This window comes from Vicugna pacos, chromosome 3, assembly GCF_048564905.1.
Source record: "Vicugna pacos chromosome 3, VicPac4, whole genome shotgun sequence".
NCBI classification, from domain to species: domain Eukaryota; kingdom Metazoa; phylum Chordata; class Mammalia; order Artiodactyla; family Camelidae; genus Vicugna; species Vicugna pacos.
Window position 1 is genome coordinate 45,961,263 of NC_132989.1, and position 19,294 is coordinate 45,980,556.

Consider the following 19,294-nt stretch of genomic DNA (forward strand, 5'->3'; position numbering starts at 1 on the left):
CCTGAGAAACAGAGGCAGCATAAAGAAAATCAAATCAATATCCAATTCAACGCCCCTTAAGAAATGTTGTAGAGACTTGAGAGGCACGTAAGCTTTAATAAAATGCAGCAGGAAGCACCTCTAAATTGGCTTTTGAGGATTCGCTTTCCCTTACTGATGCTGCATTGATTTGTTGGAAGGTGAGCCCACGAGCCACCCTGCAGTGGTTCTTTGCTGTTGCCCTTTCCTGCCCTTCAGTCTTTCTGGGTGCCTCTCTCTCTGCCGTCCACGCCTGCCCCTCGCCGGGCTGTGCCTGGCTTTAGGATGACTTTGCGATTGCTTTCCCTAAAATGTTGAGTATAAAGGCAAGGAGAATGAGTCTTTTCCTCCTTCCCTACTGGGTTCCATGCTTCTCCAGAGCAGAGCTCGTCGCAGGGAGGCGGGGTAACGCCAGGGGCCAGGTAGTTGTTAGAGGAGAGACGAGACAGGGCCGATCTCAGCGTGCTCTCACCCACTGCTGCCAGAGATTTCTAATACGGTGAGAACAATCAGTGATCTTAGCTTAAGAGAGGGTGTCACTAACTCACACATAGAGAGACTTTGAGTCGTCTCTTTTCAAAGTCTAAACACACATGACAAACCCTTTAGTTGGCAGGACACTGAGCACGTGTCTCCCCGCCTAGCACGGCCTGTGAGCTGGGGATGGAGGACGGCCCCAAGTGTGCGGGAGGGGTGTCTGGTCTGCTCACCCCATGGCCCACACACCGGCAGGTGACCTCTTTTGCTTCTTCTGACTGCAATATCTTTTACATTTTCTATAGGAAGGCTCTGGCCCGGTGGCCCTGCTCCCTCAGGCCTCCTATGACATTGTCCGGGTCTTCACTGTTCCACTTTAATTATCCCACACTCTCTGCAAGGGGCGGCTTCGTCCTGCCTCAGAGTAACCGGTTCTTTCCTTTCTGCCTTTGTGGATGCTCGCCTCAGCTCCTTATTAACAGGTGTGCTGAAGCCTCTGCTCATTACTGCTCTGCAGTTTCAAGTGACTAGGAATTTACTACAGCAGGACTTTTCTACCACCTCCAAGAATCTGTCCTTCTCGGGCAGCTAAGTGAGTTTTAATGGCTACACTTAACAATTCAGAATTTAATCTTCGAAGCAGAATGAGGCAGTAGGATGGTTTTCAAGGGGCAATAAATATTTCCTTAAATTGAATTATGACTAACATATATAGCTTATACGCCTTCTGTATTACAGCATTATTTTTTAAAGGAGAATTTTATGGGACTCCACAACTGCACCAGTATTTCCTTCAAGGAGGTCATCTTGAAATATGGACTTTTAAATCAGAGTGTTTTCTCTTACAGAAATTAATATGTAGGTCTGGATTCTCCCAAATAATACAGTATTCAAATTGTTATGAAGCTAATCAAAACAGAAAAAAATAAATAAAACTAAAATATTTAATTAAAAAATTCCTGATATGTATCAGCAAATCAGAGTTAGTAACAAAAGAGGTAACACTTTATTTTAATGGTAAACTTTCATGCTAACTTAATAGTATAATGGAAATGTCATATAAACTCATTTTCATATAAAATCTTTGTTTTCATTTAATTAACATATTAATACATAAAGAAACCTTGTCTTTTTCAATTATTTGTCCCCTTTGTTGTCCTTTGTATTTGGCGTTAGTCTGTTTTGTGTGAGGGCTCTGAACTCCTAAATACAAAAGTCAGTCTTTATATGACTCAGAATGGTGTTTATGGACAATCAATTCTGTTGATAAGAAATATCTAAAATATCAATCGTGTGATCGGGGAGTGTATATATATGTAAACAGGGTTGAGGCAAACAGTCTCTTTTCAGAAGGAATCCATCAATGTCACTTCAAAGGACACACGGCCACAGAATAGTGCTCACACTGTATACTAAGGAAGGCTTCCAGGTACGTTTCTAGAACAGCTGATGACTCCCCAGAATGGACTATAAAGCGGTGTGACTGAGATCACTGAATGGCAGCAGCACACGACCTGGACATGCATTTCTGCATCCTAATTTTTGTTTGTCCCTCTGCAAGGTCCTCAGTGTGTGGCATATATTATAATTAAAACACTTTCTTCTTGACACAATCTCATACCAGTACTGTGAAGCCATGGCTATTTTTAGTGCTATTAGCCAAACTTCATATAAAACTGTATGTCAGAACTGAAACGTGAGTATAACGTAGACAAGGAAACTGTATCATGGCTTAAAGGAAATTAAGACTATTTCAATGACTAAACATTTTCTTTTCTTTTAGAAACAACCCTCAAATGAAAAATAGTTGTGAAATGTGCACTGAATAATGGCTGATACAATTAGACTCATCTTCTATACTGACCTGCTAGCGAGATGTTTCAATAAGAGCGTATCTGTGATAAGATGGTGAATTATGGATGAAGAACTTTATTGACTATATGAAATTAGGGAGAGAAAAGAGAAGTGATTACATGAGACCTTTCACTGGGGACCTAGTGGCAGGGTGGACTGAAATGAAATCTCTGGTTTTGAAAGTCTAAACAAAACTTATTAATCCTTTATTATTATTTTCCTGGAAGAGAAAGAATATGTTGGCTTTGGGAAGTAACCTTAGATTACATGGAATACAAAATAATTTAAGGTTTCAAATGTTGGTAATAAATGTTATTTTGACAATAAAAGATTTATTTCCTTGAAAAATGATAACCTACCTACATATTTGTCATAAAGGCTCCTTGGTGATTCAAGGTAGAAAAATGCAGGTGAGAGTCAGACTGCCTGGGCTTACCCGCCCCTCACTCTGTATTCATAAATTTAAGGAATTATGACAGGAACTGTATAGGAGTAACATATGCAATGCTTGAAAAAAGCCATTAACAACACAAAGATTTGTGACCTGGCTGAATTACATTCAGACCAGTGGCAGTTTTGGTTACAACTGTTTTCTTATTAAATAAGTCATATGATTTTATGTATTTCTGAAGACTTCTTTTTCTACATCAACTTGCAAATTCAGAACAGTATTTGTATGTGTGCTTTTCGGATATGGATTAGCCTCCTGAAGTATATAATTCCAATAATTATCAGTGACAGAAGGGATGAATAAATTATGCTTCAAGCACAACAAAATTAACGGTAAAAAATGATCTGCGTGAGTTTTTCTTAATGCATGTGCCTATATGAAATTTAATATTCTCTACAACTGATATGATCCTGAAAGACTCCCAATGCGTTATTAATCCTGAACTATACCACTGCTTGCTTTGAGACAAAGAAGAAAATAGAATTTAAATGCTGCAGATGTCATGATGTTTGGAAAAGCTTCTTTAATTTAAGCACAGAGTTATGATGTGAATTGCAAATTCTTACAGCCTGGATGAGTGAAATATCAATGCCATGTTCATCCTTTGCACCAGAATGCAAAGATTTAAACTTAAGGTCTTCACAAAATTGAAGCCCGAACCATCATTCTCTCTTTTACTGAGAGCTTAGCACTGGGGCTGCTAAGTGATGGGAGGCTGTTTTCTTTAAATAAAGAATAGTACAGAGAGATGCACTTGGAAATACTGACAAAGGGTGGAAATGTCCCCATTTTTTTTTCTTGCTTTTGAAAGCTGGCAAGTGCCCGAAGACTAGAGCTCTTAATTCATGAATCTGTGCTTAACTGACCGTAGTATACACCATCAAGAGAAGGCTTCATTTCTTTCCAATATTTGACAGAAGGTAAACAATGCTAATTTTAAGAAAAAGTTGTTTTGTATATTGCAGTATTTTTGAGGGCAAGTATATTCATGCTTTCATTTTAGTCTGGGTGTGGTAATCATTAAATGTGTACAAAACTGGCAAGGAGACTGAAATGGTGGACACAAGCCATTTTTCTCTTCAGTATTATCCTGTATACTCTTTAAAATCAACTGAGTGTGAGTTTTGTGCAGTGATATTCACAGGAAGCAAAGAGCTGGAGGTGGTAGGAGGAATTTTCTATCCCAGAAGCTCTTCCAATGAATGGAGACCAAACAGTCACTAATGTGCTCTTTGGACACAGGCCTGAGCTCTTATTAAAGAGCTCCCAAGCCACATTTACCCCTGAGCGTGACCATCTCTTCCACACATATTTATCCTGAGAGGTAACTATATACAGAACATGGGGTAAGTTCCCTGGATGCAGCTAAGATTCAGCTAAACAGAATTCTAGTTTCAACTCTGTGTTAACATTTTATTCCTATGAAGCATCTCCAGAGCTGTCTTGCATACCTGTCAGCTAATGATAGGGATTTCCAGGTAACAGCGTAAGAGTAAACGAAGGGGGCAAGTGGCGGTAGGAGGGCTGTCTCTCTCTCTCTCTGTTTCCTTAATAATCTTCATTTCACTTCTTGAACATTTACTCCATTTACACCTTCCTGGCTTCTTAGTTTTATGTGTGTGTGTGTGTCTACATGCACACGCCCACGTGTGTACACACATGGATGTGTTTATGAACTAGGATCATGAAATTCTGACAGCTTTGGAAACTGGCTCACACGAAGGGAATTAAATTCTGGGATTTCTCCTCTTAAGGGAAGGTCCTTAACCAAAAGTATGTTGTTATTTCTGTGGACTTGTGCTTTGAAGTTCCTCTACAAAAATTTCTGAGGCCATTAAGAAGGCTTTAAATATGAACTCCTGAAAACAAACATTTCTTAGAATCGTTTTGATGAATTCAAACCATAAAATAAAGAGGGTGTGTGTGTGTGTGTGAAGGCATAACTCTGATAAGAAGGCAGATTCTGTATTTCCCCTTTCTTCTCTTTGATGACCGTCTAGCTGCCCTTTTCTCCAGACCAACCTCCTGTTCCAACTTACTTCTTGCTGTCACAACTCTCTACAACACCCTTGAAAAGCTGTGGCCTCAACTAAAAGTGTGCTCTTTGAGGACGTTTCATGCATCATTTTCTGATGCCTGAACGGAAGGGGAGGGAAGCAGCAGCCTTACTAATAAAACCGGAACGTGAGGATTCTTATGCTGCGCTTATTTCTGGCAAGAAAGGAAAGAAAAACCCTAGGAGGTCCAAATAATTCCCAACATAAAATGATGTTGACAAATACACTCTTCCTTAGCAGAGCGGAAAGCCAGCCTTGGCTGGAATGTTGCGAACATGGCGTGACCAGTGCAGCCAACAGCACCGACGGAGCAGGGTCTGTGGCAGAGGCCAGTGGCCCGTGAGCTGGGCCGGGAGTCAGAACCTCTGAGAAACAGCAAGGGTCCTGGTGTGACAAAGACGGACCGGTTCCCCCTCACAGTTAGAGCCTGTGCTTTTCTATTTACAACAGGCTGAAATGGCAGGATTGCGGTGGGGAGCAAGAAAGCCCTTGGTAGGACTGTCTGTCTCTTGAATGCATTTAACTTTGACCTTTTTTAATGGCACATAGTGTAAAAAAAACAGTTAATAAAAAAGATAACCTTAGAAGACTGTTGCACATAATGTGGTATAAACTCATTGTGAATGAGAGTGGAGGATGGAGTCCTGGACGCGGGCAGGGTTTGCGCTGTTCCGTCACTATGTGATTTTCTTCTTGATGCCAGTGAGCTCCTTCTGAAGTTCCGTGAACTTGGGGCGGTTTTCAGGTTTATAATCCCAACACTTCATCATAATTTTAAAAATGTCCTCTGGACAATGCTGAGGGGCCGACATTCGGTATCCTGAACACCCAAGAAGAGAACAGAGAATTTAGAATGGAGATAAGATTAAAATATTCACAGAGGGCATTGTGCAGCTTGTCATTTTTAGTACCTTATAGTGTCAGTTAATAGAAACAAAAAATCCATTTTAGAGCAAACATTTTTTTTTCTACAAGTGATGCAGATTTCAACATTATAGAATTACCTTCTAGTTCAAAGAACCCATTTTTAGTTTGTTCATGTGTCACAAAGTCTGATGTAACGTAAATCACATACAGATGCATGCTTTAGTTGCTCTAAGTATTTGCTTTCAATGCTGTGGGCAGAGTTTAAAAGAAAACCATCTCCTCAATTCAGGTTTCTGAAGATGAAGAGTGGATGAGGGTTTATAAACACCAATTCAAAAGTGAAATACAAATGAATATGAGTTATATTCCCTTATGGTCGGAGAAGAATCTTGTCTTTAATTCAGTCTCCTGGCAGTGTCCGAGCAGCGTGCTGGGTGGCACAGACGTGCCTGTGTGCATTTGCCTCAGGAAGTCGAATGTCCGAGAGGCAGGAAGGAAGCCAGTCCTTCCACATGCCCCGCCCGGGGGCTGCCATTCTGTCCACAGTATTTTCTCTGTTGAAAGGCATGGATGACACAAGTGCGGTGAGGGTGTCACCATCACCTACTTATTCCTGTCTCTGTCTGGGAACACTCGACTGCTTCTTCCTGACATCTAACTACATTTCAATTTGCAGGAATATTAATGGTGTTTATTTGGCATAGAATAAAAAAAAAAATAGGTAGCGTTCCTCAATCTCACTTCCCTCGAAGACAGTGAATGGCACAGCCTTGCAAATGCCGTGCGAGGCAGGGGCAGAAGGAGCAAAGCCTACTGCTTTTTATATTTAAAATGTTGGAATCTTTTGAAGTTTGTTGTTGTTGTTGGTTTTTGTTGTGTAAGAGCCACACCATCTGTAAGGTTCAAAAGTAGATTTACCAACACCCGTTCTTGCTGTTTACACCCCCGCCTCCGCCGGGAAATGTAGACACGGCACTGTTGCTGGATGTGGACACACTGCCCTGTGTCGGGGGCTCACCTCTTTCCACTTGCTCTCGGGCTTGTTGATTAGTCATTCCGGGGTATGGGCAGACCCCTAAGCTGAAGGTCTCCCAGAGCAGTATGCCAAAGCTCCACACATCACTCTCAGAGCTGTATCTCCCTGGAGGGCGAACAAAACCATGGTCAGGTTGGTGGATACGTGGGCGACCACTTCTGGTTGTGTTCGTCTATGTCAGTCACATATTAACATATTTAAACTTACCAGGAACTCAGTAACTACTGATCTTATTCTCCACTAGTTTTACTTTGCAGCAGTAGTAATAGTACCAACTAAATGAACAGTCTTCAGGCTGCTCGTTTGCCTAAAAAACCTTCCGAGTCACTTTTCCCCCACCGAGAACAACTATTCACTCAGTATGCAAGCTTAGTTTCCCTATGGCATCCAAGTGAAGTGGATGGGTTATATCAGAAAGATATAAATTTGTACACATCTATGCCTAGAAGACTAAAATAGTTGGATTTCTGCAATTTTGTCTGACTGCATCATTTTCTTTCAGCTAAAATTACAAACAAGCTTAAAGCAATAAGGGAAGTTTCTTAACTTCAGTTTTTTTTACTCATCACTGTTTACAGATAGTCCTACATGCTAAAAGGTCTCATTTTCTCCTCTGATAATTTCCCTTATGGAAAATACATTTTTCTGTGTTTTGAATAGAGCAGAAATTAACATAGTTGACTGATAAAAAGAAAAACAACTTCTTTAAATTACATGGTGTCTTGATTTGTCAAAATATCTTGGTGCACCTGTTTCACTGAATTACATGAGCTAATAAGCTCTTAGGTTTCTTTGTTTTTGTTTTTTTCTTGGTAATCGATTAGAGAAGCACAGAGATAAAAGCCAATACAAGATACCGTTAGGAATGAATGTGAAATCAAGGAAGGGAAGAGGCAAGGCCTTTCTAACCTCCAAAAGGCTATGAATTTCCAAACTTTTCCAACATGTTTCTGCCATTCTAGGATTTATAAACGCCTCTCCTCTAAAAATGTCTTGTTACTTTGAGTAGGATGGCCCTTTCTCTTTCTTGAAAAAAGCAAACGGAGAACGAGGGTATGGCTGTGCCGTGATAACTGCTCTGACGTTAGAGTCTGGAGTGTACTTGCTGATTATCGTCTCCAGCTGTGTGAATTAGCTTCCTTCTTCCTAGACAGTAATTATCGACATTCACTGTGCTAGTCGGTAGGAAGATTAGTTTCCTTGTCTGCATATCAATTCTTTTCATGTTTGGCACCCATTAATTGAACACTTTTCATGAATACCATTCAGTGGCTACAAGTTAAGACTAACTAACGTTTTAAGGACGCACAAGGCACAGAGAGCCAAATGCCTCCTTTTGTGAGGTGGTGTCCAGCACAGATCAAGAACGGCCGGTTGTATTGTAAACTAAGGTCACAGCCTAGAAGTGAAAGCTTACAACTGAACTTTATAACCTGGGCTTTTGAATCTGGTTTTCCTGGGTAATTTTTAAAAATTAATTAATTAGTTAGTTCCTTGTTTTTCTTATTGAGGTATAGCTGACATATAACATTAGTTTCAAGTGTACAACATGATGATTCAATATCTGTATATATTGCAAAATAATCACAATAAGTCTAACACTCATCACCATCTGTAGTCAAATTTTTTTTCTTGTGATGAGAACTTTTAAAATCTACTCTCTTAGCAACTTTCAAGTATGCAGTGCAGTATTACAGCCACCATACTTCATGTTGCACCCCCAGGACTTGTTTTATAGATGGAAGTTTGTACCTCCTGACCATCTTCACCTGTTTAACCCCTTACTGGCAGCCACCAGTTTGTTCTCTGTATCTATGAGAGTGGTTTTGTCTTCGTTGTTGTTTTTTAAGATTTCACATATAAATGAGATCACATAGCATGTGTCTTTCGCTGTCTGACATATCCACTTAGCATAATGCTCTCAATATCCATCCATGTTGTCACAGTTGGCAAAATTTCACTCTGTTATGGTTGAATAATATTCTATTGCATATATATATATGTATACACGCACACACAAACACCATATCTTCTTTCTTTAGTCCTCTTTTGATGGACACTTAGATTGTTTCTATATCTTGGTTGTTATAAATAATGTGGCAGTGAATGGGGAGGTGCATGTATCTTTTTCAGTTAGCATTTTGGCTTTCTTCAGACAGATACCCAGAAGTGGAACTGCTAGATGTTATGGTAGTTCTATTTTTACTTTTATGAGGAAACGCCACACTATTTTCCATAGTGGCTGCACCACTTTTCATTCCCACTGACAGGGTAGGTGGGATCCTTTTCTCCACATCCTTACCAATGCTTGTTATTTCTTGTCTTTTTAATAAAAGCCATTCTAACAGCCATAAGGTGATATGTCATTGTGGTTTTAATTTGCATTTCCCTGATGATTAGTGATGTTAAGTATCTTTTCATGAACCTATTGGTCATATGTATCTCTTCTTTGGATAAATGTCTATTCTGAATTTCTGCCCATTTTTAAACTGGAATTTTTTGTGTCTTTAGTTGTATGAGTTCTTTATATATTTAAATATTAACCCCTATCAGATATGATTTATGAATATTTTCTCTCTTTCAGTAGGGTTTTGTTTTGTGAATGGTTTCCTTTGCTGTGCAGAAGCTTTTAGGTTTGAAATAGCCCCAAGTGTTTATTTTTGCTTTTGTTCCCTTTGTTTTGATGCAAAATAAAAAAATATCTCCAGCACTAATGTCAAGGAGCTTACTGCCCATGGTTTTCTTTTAGGAATTTTAGGGCTTCAGGTCTTTATATTCAAATCTAACCATTTTTTTTTAACATTTTTTATTGAGTTATAATCATTTTACAATGTTGTGTCATTCCAGTGTAGAGCACAATTTTTCAGTTATACATGAATGTATATATATTCATTGTCACATTTTTTTCTCTGTGAGCTACCATAAGATCTTGTAAGTCTAACCATGTTGACTTAATTTTTGCATATGGTGTAAGATAATGGTCCATTTCATTCTTTTGCATATGGCTGTCTAGTTTTCTCACTGTTTACTGAAGAGATGTTCTTTTCCCAGTGTATATTCTTAGCTCCTTTGTCATATATTAATTGACCATATATGCATGGCTGTATTTCTAGGCTTTCTATTCTGTTCTATTGTTCTTTGTGTCTGTTTATTGTAACACCATACTGTTTTAAATACTACAGCTTAGTAGTATAGTTTGAAATCAAGGAGTATGATGCCTTCAGCTTGTACTTCTTTCTCAAGATTGTGTTTGCTCTTTTGTGATTCCAAACAAATTTTAGAATTATTTGTTCCATGTCTGAAAAATGCCATTGGAATTTTGATAGAGATTGCGCTGAATCTCTAGATTGCTTTGGGTAGTATGAACATTTTAACAATATCAATTCTTCCAATCCAAAAGCATGGAATATCTTTCCATTTATTTGTGTCTTCATTCATTTCTTTGGTTGCATCTGACAGTTTTCAGTGTACAGATTTTTCACCTCTTGGTGAAGTTTATTCCTAGGTATTTTCTGTTTGATGCAACTGTAAATGGAATTGTTTTCTTAACTTCTCTTTCTGATAGTTTGTTATTAGTGTATAGAAACACAACAGATTTTTGTATATTGATTTTGTATCCTGTATTCATTGATTAGTTCTAACAGTTTTGTTTTTTGTTTTTTGGGTTTTTTTGGTGGCAACTTTAGGGTTTTCTATATATAATATCATGTCATTTGTAAATAGTGACAGTTTTACTTGTTCATTTCCAAATGGGATTCCTTTTTTTAACTGAGAGAATACTTATTTTATTATATATATATTTTTATTGAAGTATAGTCAGTTTACAATGTTGTGTCAGTTTCTGGTGTACAGCATAATGCTTTAGTCATACATGAACATATATTTGTTTTCATAATCTTTTTCACCATAAGTTACTATAAGATATTGAATATAGTTCCCTGTGTTGTACAGTATAAACTTGTTTATTTTATATATAGTAGTATCTGTAAATCTTGAACTCCCAATTTATCCCTTCCCATCCCCTCCCCCTTGCCCTGGTAACTGTAAGTTTGTTTTCTATATGTGTGAGTCTGTTTCTGTTTTGTAAATAAGTTGGTTTGTCTTTTTTATTTAATTTTTTAGATTCCATATATAAGTGATTTCACATGGTATTTTTCTTTCTCTTTCTGCTTACTTCACTTAAAATGGCAATCTCCAGGTCTATCCATGTTGCTGCAAATGGCATTGTTCTATCATTTTTTATGGCTGAATAGTATTCCATTGTATAAATATGCCACAGCTTCCTTATCCCGTCATCTGTTGATGGACATTTAGGTTGTTTCCAAGTCTTGGCTATTGTAAATAGTGCTGCTATGAACACTGGGGTGCACGTATGTTTTTGAATTAAGGTTCCCTATGGATATATGCCCAGGAGTGGTATTGCTGGATCATACAAAAAGTCTATTTTTAGTCTTTTGAGGAATCTCCATACTGTTTTCCATAGTGGTTGCACCAAACTACATTCCCATGAACAGTGTAGGAGGGTTCAAATGGGATTCCTTTTATTTGTTTATCTTGCCTAATTGTTCTGGCTAAACTGCCAATACTATGTTGACTAAAAGTGGTGACAGTGAGCATCTTTGTTCTGTTCCTGTTCTTAGAAGAAGAGCTTTCAGCTTATCACCATGAAGTCTGATATTAGCAGTGAGATTGTCATATATTCCATTTATTATGTTTAGATACATTTCCTCTATATCCACTCTGAGAGTTTTTATCATAAATGGATGTTGAATTTTGTCAGATGTTTTTTCTGTATCTACTGAGATGACATGATTTTTATCCTTTATTTGGTTAATGTGATGTGTCATGTTGATTAATTTGCAGATGCTGAACCATACTTGCATGCCTAGAATAAATCCCACTTCATCATGATGTATGATTCTTTTAATGTATTGCTGAATTCAGTTTGCTAATGTTTTGTTGAAGAATTTTGCTTCTATTTCATCAGAAACAATGGCCTGTAATTTTCTTATCTTGTGATGTTCTTGTCTGGTTATGGTATCAGAGTAATGTTGGGCTCATAAATGAGTTTGGAAGTATATTCTCTTCTATGTCTTGGAAGTGTCTGAGGACAATTGGTATTAATCCTCTTTAAATGCATGGTAAAATTCACCAGTGAGGCATTTGGTCCTAAGCTTTTCTTTGTTGAAAGGTTGATTCAGTCTTGAAAGGTTGTATGTTTCTAAGATTTTTTTCATTTCTTTTAGATTGTCCAAGTTTGTTGGAATATAGTTATTTATAATAGCCTCTTAACTATCCTTTATATATCTGTTACGAGTTGTAATGTCTCTTTTTTTCATTTATACTTGTGTTAATTTGGGTTCCCTCACTTTTTTCTTGATGAGTCTAGCTAAAATTTTGTCAGTTCATTTCAAAGAAATAGCTGTTAGTTTCATTGATGTTTTCTGTGGTCTTTTTAGTCTCTATTTCATTTATTTCTGCCCTGATCCTTCTACTAATTTGGGGTTTTTTTTCTTTTTTCTAGTTCCTTGAGGTATGATGTTAGATTGTTTGAGATTTTCGTGGTTTCTTGAGGCAGGCATTTATTGCTATGAACTTCCCTCAAAACTGCTTTTACTGCATTCTATAACTTTTGGTATGTATTATTTCCATTTTAATTTGTCTCAAGGTAATTTTAATTTTTCTTTTGATTTCTTTTTTGACCCACTGGTGGTTCCGCAGCATGTTTAATCTCTACATATTTGTGAATTTCCTAGTTTTCTTCTTGTAAATGATTCTCAGTTTCATACCATTGTAGTCAGAAAATATGCTTGATATGATTTCAGTCTTAAATTTATTAAAACTTGTTTTGTGGCCTAATATATAATCTATCTTGGGGAATATTCCATGTGCACTAGAGAAAAATGTGTATTCTTCTTTTGGATGGAATTATATGTGTGTGTGTGTGAATATATATATAGCTGTTAATAAGTCCATCATCTGATCTGAAGTATCACTTAACACTAACACTTCCGTATTGATTTTTGTACAATATACATGGATGTGAGTAGGGTATTGAAGTTCTCTACTATTATTGTATTGCTGTTTATTTTCTCCTTTAAGGTCTGTCAAAATTTGCTTTATATATGTAAGTGTTCCTACATTAAGTGCATAAATATTTACAAATTTTCTATCCTCTTGTTGGATTGACCCCTTTATCTTTACATAATGCCCTTCTTGGATTACAGTCTTTGTTTTAAAGTCTATTTTGTTTGATATAAATATAGCTTCTTTAGGTTTCCATTTGCATGGAGTATCTTTCTGAATCTCCTCACTTTTAGTCTTTGTGTGTCCTTAGATCTGAGGTGAGTCTCTTGAAGGCAGCATATAAGTGGATTTTGTTTTTAATTCTGTCAGCAACACTGTCTTTTCATTGGCAAATTAAGTCCATTTACATTTGAAGTAATTATTGATATATATATATATATATATATATATATGTACTTACTGCCATTTAAATTTCTTCTTCACTGTTTTGTTCTTCTTTGTTCCTTTCTTTTGCTTTCCTCCTTTGTGGTTTGATTTTTTCAGTGGTATGCTTAGATTTTTCTCATTATCTTTTGTGTATCAACTGTAGGTTTTGACTTTGTTGTAACCATTAGTCTTACATATAACAACATACATTTTTAATAGTCTGTTTTAAGTTGATTAAAACATAAGTTTGAACACATTATAAAGTTCCTCATTTTCATTCACCCCCGCAATGTTTTATGCTTTTGATGTCAAATTTTGCATCTTTTAATCTTGTATATCCCTTAACTAATTTTTGTAGTTATAGTTAGTTATTTTTAATTTCTTTAGTCTTTAACCTTCATACTAACTTTATAAGTGATTAACTCACTACCTTTACTATACATTTACCTTTACCAGTGAAATTTATACTGAAATATATTTTGTTACTACTTAGCAACTTTTCAGCTTAGAGAAGTCCCTTTAACACTCCTTGTAAGGTCAATTTAGTGGTGATGAACTCCGTTAGGTTTTGCTTCTCTGGAAAACTCTCTCTTCTTGAATTTTGAACGATAACTTTGCCAAGTAGCGTATTCTTCGTTGGAAATGTTTTTCTTCCAGCACTGTGAATATATCCTACCATTCTCTTCTTGCATGCAGTTTCTGTTGAAAAACCTGCTGATAGTTGTGTAGGGGATACCTTGTTATTACAAGCTATTTTTCTCATGCTGCTTTTAAGATTCTCTAACTTTTGACTTTTTAATTAAAATGTGTCTTGGTGTGGGTCTCTTTAGGGTCATCTTATTTGGAACTCTATGGGTTTCCTGGATCTGGATGTCTGTTTCCTTTCCCAGGTAGCGAAGATTCAGCCATTATATTTTCAAATAAGTTTTCTGCCCCTTTCCCTCTATCTTCTCCATCTGAGACTCCTAGAATGCAAATGTTAGTCTGCTAGATGTTGGTCTCATAACTCCCTTAAGCTATCTTTACGTGTTTTTATTCTTTTTCTTTTCACTGCTCAGATTGGGGGAGTTCCTCTGCCCTGTCTTTGAGCTCACTGATTCAGCTTCATCCAATATGATTTTGAAACCTTCTAGTATATTGTATTCTTCACTTCTGTGCCTTCTTTTTGGTACTTTCTTTTATTTTCTCTTTGTTGAAATTCTCACCCTGTTCATCCATTCTTTACCACCTTTACTTTGAATCAGCTAGATGAAGATGAAACTTATCCAACCCTGGCCTAACCTGCTTGTCTCCCAAGCCCTTGTGGTTGTCTAGGCAGCCTTTTTTTTTTTTTTTTTTTGGTAGCTCCTAGTAGTTGAGGATTACAAGACCTGTCAGTGTCCAGGAGGGGAGTGTCTTAGCATCTACATTCACTCTGATTGGAAGCCAGACCCTCAGACGGCAACTTTAAAGCATGTAAAACCATCCCGGCCTGTGCAACTGCAAGTGTAAGCCCTGCTGGCCATCAGCCACGTGATCTTGAGTCCCCCGGATGACAGTCACAAAAACAGGGACTCCAAACAAGTGTATAAGCTCCTTTTCTGGGAGATGCTGGCAAGCTTTAGTAACACAGAGAGGGACATGACAAAATGTGCTCTGGCCTGCGTTCCCTCAGAGCACTTCTAGATGTGTGACAAGCGTGGAGCCTGCCCTCAGCTGAAGCTCCAGGACGAGGGTGTAGGCCTCTCACAGAAGCACTGTGCTCCCAGTCTTGGCTCTTGGTGTGCCTGATGGGGTAGCTGTTCAAGAACTCTTTCTCAGTCCTGTGGGACCCAGGAGTGTAAACCCTGCTGGCAGCCAGAGCCAGGCAATGTAGAGGTGTCCCCTGACAGCAGCTTAAAAAAAACTGAGGCCCTGGACAAGAGTATAAGCTACTTTCTTGGAGTTAGCAGTGAGCCTGTGTGAGGCAGAGGGAGAGCACGAAGATTGCATCCACTGGCCTTATTCCCTGAGAGCAATCCTCCAGGCCCCTAGAAGTGTGCCTGCCCTGCAGGCTGAAGCTCCTGGACCAGCAAATAGTGTTTCTCAGAAAGACTAGGGGTGGGTGTCAGTCTGCTGTCAGTGCAGTGCAGTGCCTTGGGAGTGGCAGTCTGCCAGAAAAACAATCTCTAAGATTGTTACAGTCCTGTGGGACCCAGGGAGGCTAGATCTCTGGTCTCCAGAACCTGGTGATCAGAGGCCATCTCCTGGGTGGCAGCCACAAAAACCAGGGCACCACACATGCATAAAAGCTCCTCTCTGGGAGATACTGGCACTCTGGAGCATAGCAGAGGGGAAGTGTGAAGATGGTGCCCGCTGGCATCCGTCCCTGGAAATACCCTACCAGGTTCCTACTAGATGTGTTAAATTAGATGCCTGTGCTCAGTCTGATGCTTTTAGATTAGCAAATGAGCCTCTTTCACATAAAGTCTAGGAACCTCTCGTTTGGCTGCTCCTGTGCTGGGCCCTGGGGCAGGCGAGCCCTTTAAGACTCATTTCTCATAGCCTTGTGGGTCTCATAAATGCAATACAAGCCCAGGTCTGTCTTTTTCTTTTTCGTTTTTAATTGAAGTATAGTTGATTTACAATGTTGTGTTAGTTTCTGGTGTACAGTGTAGTAGTGATTCAGTTATACATATATATTCTTTTTCATTACAGTTTATCACAAGATACTGAATATAGTTCCATGTGCTGTACAGTAGGATCTTGTTGTTCATCTGTTTTGTATACAATGGTTCATATATGCAAATCCCAACTTCCTAATTTATCTCTCCAGCCCCTTTTCCTTTTGGTAACCTTATATTTTTTTTTTTTATGTGAGTCTGTTTCTGTTTTTTAAGTAAGTTCATTTGTATCATTTTTTTAGATTCCCCATATAAGTGATACCATATACTTGTCTTTATCTGAGTTACTTCACTTAGTATGATAGTCTCTAGGTCTATCGCTGTTGCTAAAATGGTATTTCATTCTTTTTATGGCTGAGTAGTATTCTATTGTGTATGATATGTGCGTGTGTGCGTGTGTGTCTGTATGTATATATATAAAACAACTTTTTATCCAGTTGTCTGTTGATGGATATTTAGGTTGTTTCCATGAGTTGGCTGTTGTGTACAGTGCTGCTATGAACGCTGGGGTGCAGGTATCTTTTTGAGTTGGAGTTTTCTATAGATATATGCCCAGAAGGGCATATGTTCTTAGGAAAGAAAATCTGTTTACGGTAACACATAGCCTTTTAAATTAACATATATCTGAAACAACAAATCAAGACTTCTTATAAAGAGAAATATATCTACTTTTTTGATTTTTTAAAAAAATGCTTATATTATACTTAATTTTCAGACCTCATATACTTTACACATTAATACTTTACAGATTAAAAGATTTTTATTTGTAGACTTTTTAACGATGGCCATCCTGACCAGTGTGAGGTGATACCTCACTGTAGTTTTGACTTGCATTTCTCTGATAATTAGCGACACTGAGCATCTTTTCTTGTGCTTATTGGTCATTTGTATGTCTTCATTAGAGAAATGTCTGTGTAGGTCTTTTGCCCTTTTTTTGATTGGGTTGTTTGTTGTTGTTAGTGAGTTGTATGTTGTATGAGTTGTTTGCAAATATTTTCTCCCAGTCCATAGGTTGTCTTTTTGTTTTATGGTTTCCTTTGCTGTGCAAAAGCTTGTAAGTTTAAGTCTCATTTGTTTATTTTTTCTCTTAATTCTATTGCCTTGGTAGACTGACCTAGGAAAACATTGCTATGAATTATGTCAGAGAATGTTTTACCTGTGTTCTCTCTTAGGAGATTTATGGTGTCTTGTCTTCTGTTTAAGTCTTTAAGCCATTTTGAATTTATTTTTGCATATGGTTTGAGGAAGGGTTCTAACTTCATTGATTTACATGCAGTTAGCCCAGGTTATTTTCAAAGCCAAATGTTTTGGGGGCTCATCTCTCAGGTGCAGATCTTAAAAGCTGGGATGTCTGATACGGGGTTGAAACCCCTGTACTCCTATGGGAGAAGTTCTTGGTTTTGAGTTTCCTCCTGATTGCAGGTCCCTGAACCAGGGGTGGGATTTATGGCAATATTGTATCTCAGCCTCCTGCCTGCTTCAATGTGGCTTTTCTTCCTTGTTTGCCCAATGTGGACAAGTTGTTCAGCTAGTTTTTAGGGGTTTTTTTTTAGGGGCAACTACTCCAAGTGCAGCTGTAGATTCAGTGTGTCTGTGGGAGGAAGTGAGTTCAGGATCCACCTATGTTACCATCTTAAAGTGGAATTTTGCTGGATAGTTATAAAGGGCTAAAAGTAATTTATAATCATAGCTACTTTTCCGTCTCTCACTTGCTCCTCACAATACCCTTTGCAAGGGAAGGTATCATTCTTATTTGCAAATGAAAAAAACACAGGTGTAGAGAAATAGACACCTTGCGAAGGTCATGTAACTGCTGAGATAACTGGTTGGGAAACCTGGTCCTGATGGGTGACCCAGGACTCTTTTCATTATAAATCCTACCTCCCTCTCTTTTCATAGTACTTAGTTACACTAATTAGAGCTTTTATCAGTCCCAAATTCCCAGGTGACAAAATGAACAAACTTATTCTAATGATTGTTAAATAGATTATTTTATTTTTTATTTATTTGCCCCTTCCTAACACAGAACCTTTGCAGACAGTTGTACTGAGAATGGAGGCAGTATTTATGCTGAGGAGGCTGTGAAGTACGCCACCATTGTGTGTTTAAAAAGAGGGAGGGAGATAGACAAATAGAAGGGGAGAAGAATAGGGTAAGAGTTTTTGCCTTCAGGAAGGGGAATTACATGGCTACAGGCAGGTGTGGGGGAGGGGCTTACATTTCAGTGTAGGCCCTTTACTACTGCTTGACTAAGAAAAAAATTAATGTTATTTAATTTTTAACTCTTTCGAAATCTTAAAAAAAATAACATTAACGACAAAATAATGGTGAAAATAAGTTCACTTCTGTGTGTCTAAGGCTTTTTCTGTCTTCCCTGACCCCACACTGAGGGAAGCCTGGGCAGCATTTCACACATTCCTGAGGGCAAAAGTAATCAGAAAAGAATCAGTGGGGAATAAATGACCCTTGGAAATGAGGCAACATTTACCACCAATCATAAAATGTTATTTGTATGACACATACAAGTAGTATAACAAGAAATAAGACTTTCATAAAATATAAATATTTTCTCTTACTTAAAAAAATGTTAGGATTTAAGAGCCAATCTTTAGTTATTTTAGTCTGTGAAAACAAAAAATTTCTCAGGGTTGCCATGAGACTTGCAGACCCTAAGGATTGGGTAATAAATACTCCCAACTTAAAATCTATCCCTCATCTAAGCTGTTCTGCATTTTATAAAGTTAATATTAAAGACTGCTAAAAGAGGTCCCTCACTGCCAGTCAAAGATCTTCATGCTTGTCTTTATTACATGACATGTAGGTCTGGCTCTTAGAGATACTTGGAATTAGAATTTTGATTTGTAAATACTTTAGTCAGCTCGAAATTCAGCTAAAATACAATTAAAATACAGTGACTGAGAAGCAGAATTTTGCTTGGCATAACTGTTTAACAGCAAGAGGACTTTTAAAGGCAATATAATGTAGAAAATCTGGCAAACAGGGTTAAGGACAAATTCTAGAGAGCTGGATTTTATTGGTAAGGCTTTAGGGCTTCCAAGTTTGCAGGGATGCTGTAAGGATCAACAAGAAGGTGCTTTACAATGTCTTGTCATCTAAAGAAAGCCTCTGCGTAAATACCAACGTTCTATAATCCTTTCTCTTATCCTGTGATTGTGCTCCTTAGGAACAGAGCTCAGCTATGGAAAATCGCAGGGCTGCCATTTTCTCTAGATTTTCAGGAATGGTGATTTTAGTTTCTGATCACTAGAAAACTTACTTACAAAAAGCTTCTCTTGCCAGCACATGGGAAGACAAACTAAGGGTGAGGATTAGTATCTACGGAGTATTAAGCTAAACTCATTGTTAGGAACTAGAACAGCTTAGCCAATTTCTCACAATGACAACTACCTACATTTATCTATTCCACGGGGTCGCTGAT

The 19,294-nt window shown here is 37.9% G+C and overlaps 1 protein-coding gene across 10 annotated transcripts in view; it reads right to left on the bottom strand.

The window, feature by feature from the left end:
- Window positions 1–1,478: 1,478 nt before the first annotated feature.
- The window catches only part of FER (FER tyrosine kinase), a 399,630-nt gene continuing 381,814 nt past the window's right edge, over window positions 1,479–19,294 (bottom strand). For all 10 annotated transcript variants that reach the window (XM_072958302.1, XM_072958299.1, XM_072958307.1 and 7 more), the window contains 2 exons: window positions 6,743–6,865; window positions 1,479–5,677 (listed from right to left, as the gene is read on the bottom strand). In XM_072958302.1, the coding sequence (XP_072814403.1) occupies window positions 5,535–5,677; window positions 6,743–6,865 (266 nt within the window). In that variant the 3' untranslated portion in view covers window positions 1,479–5,534. The remainder of the gene's footprint in view (window positions 5,678–6,742; window positions 6,866–19,294) is intronic.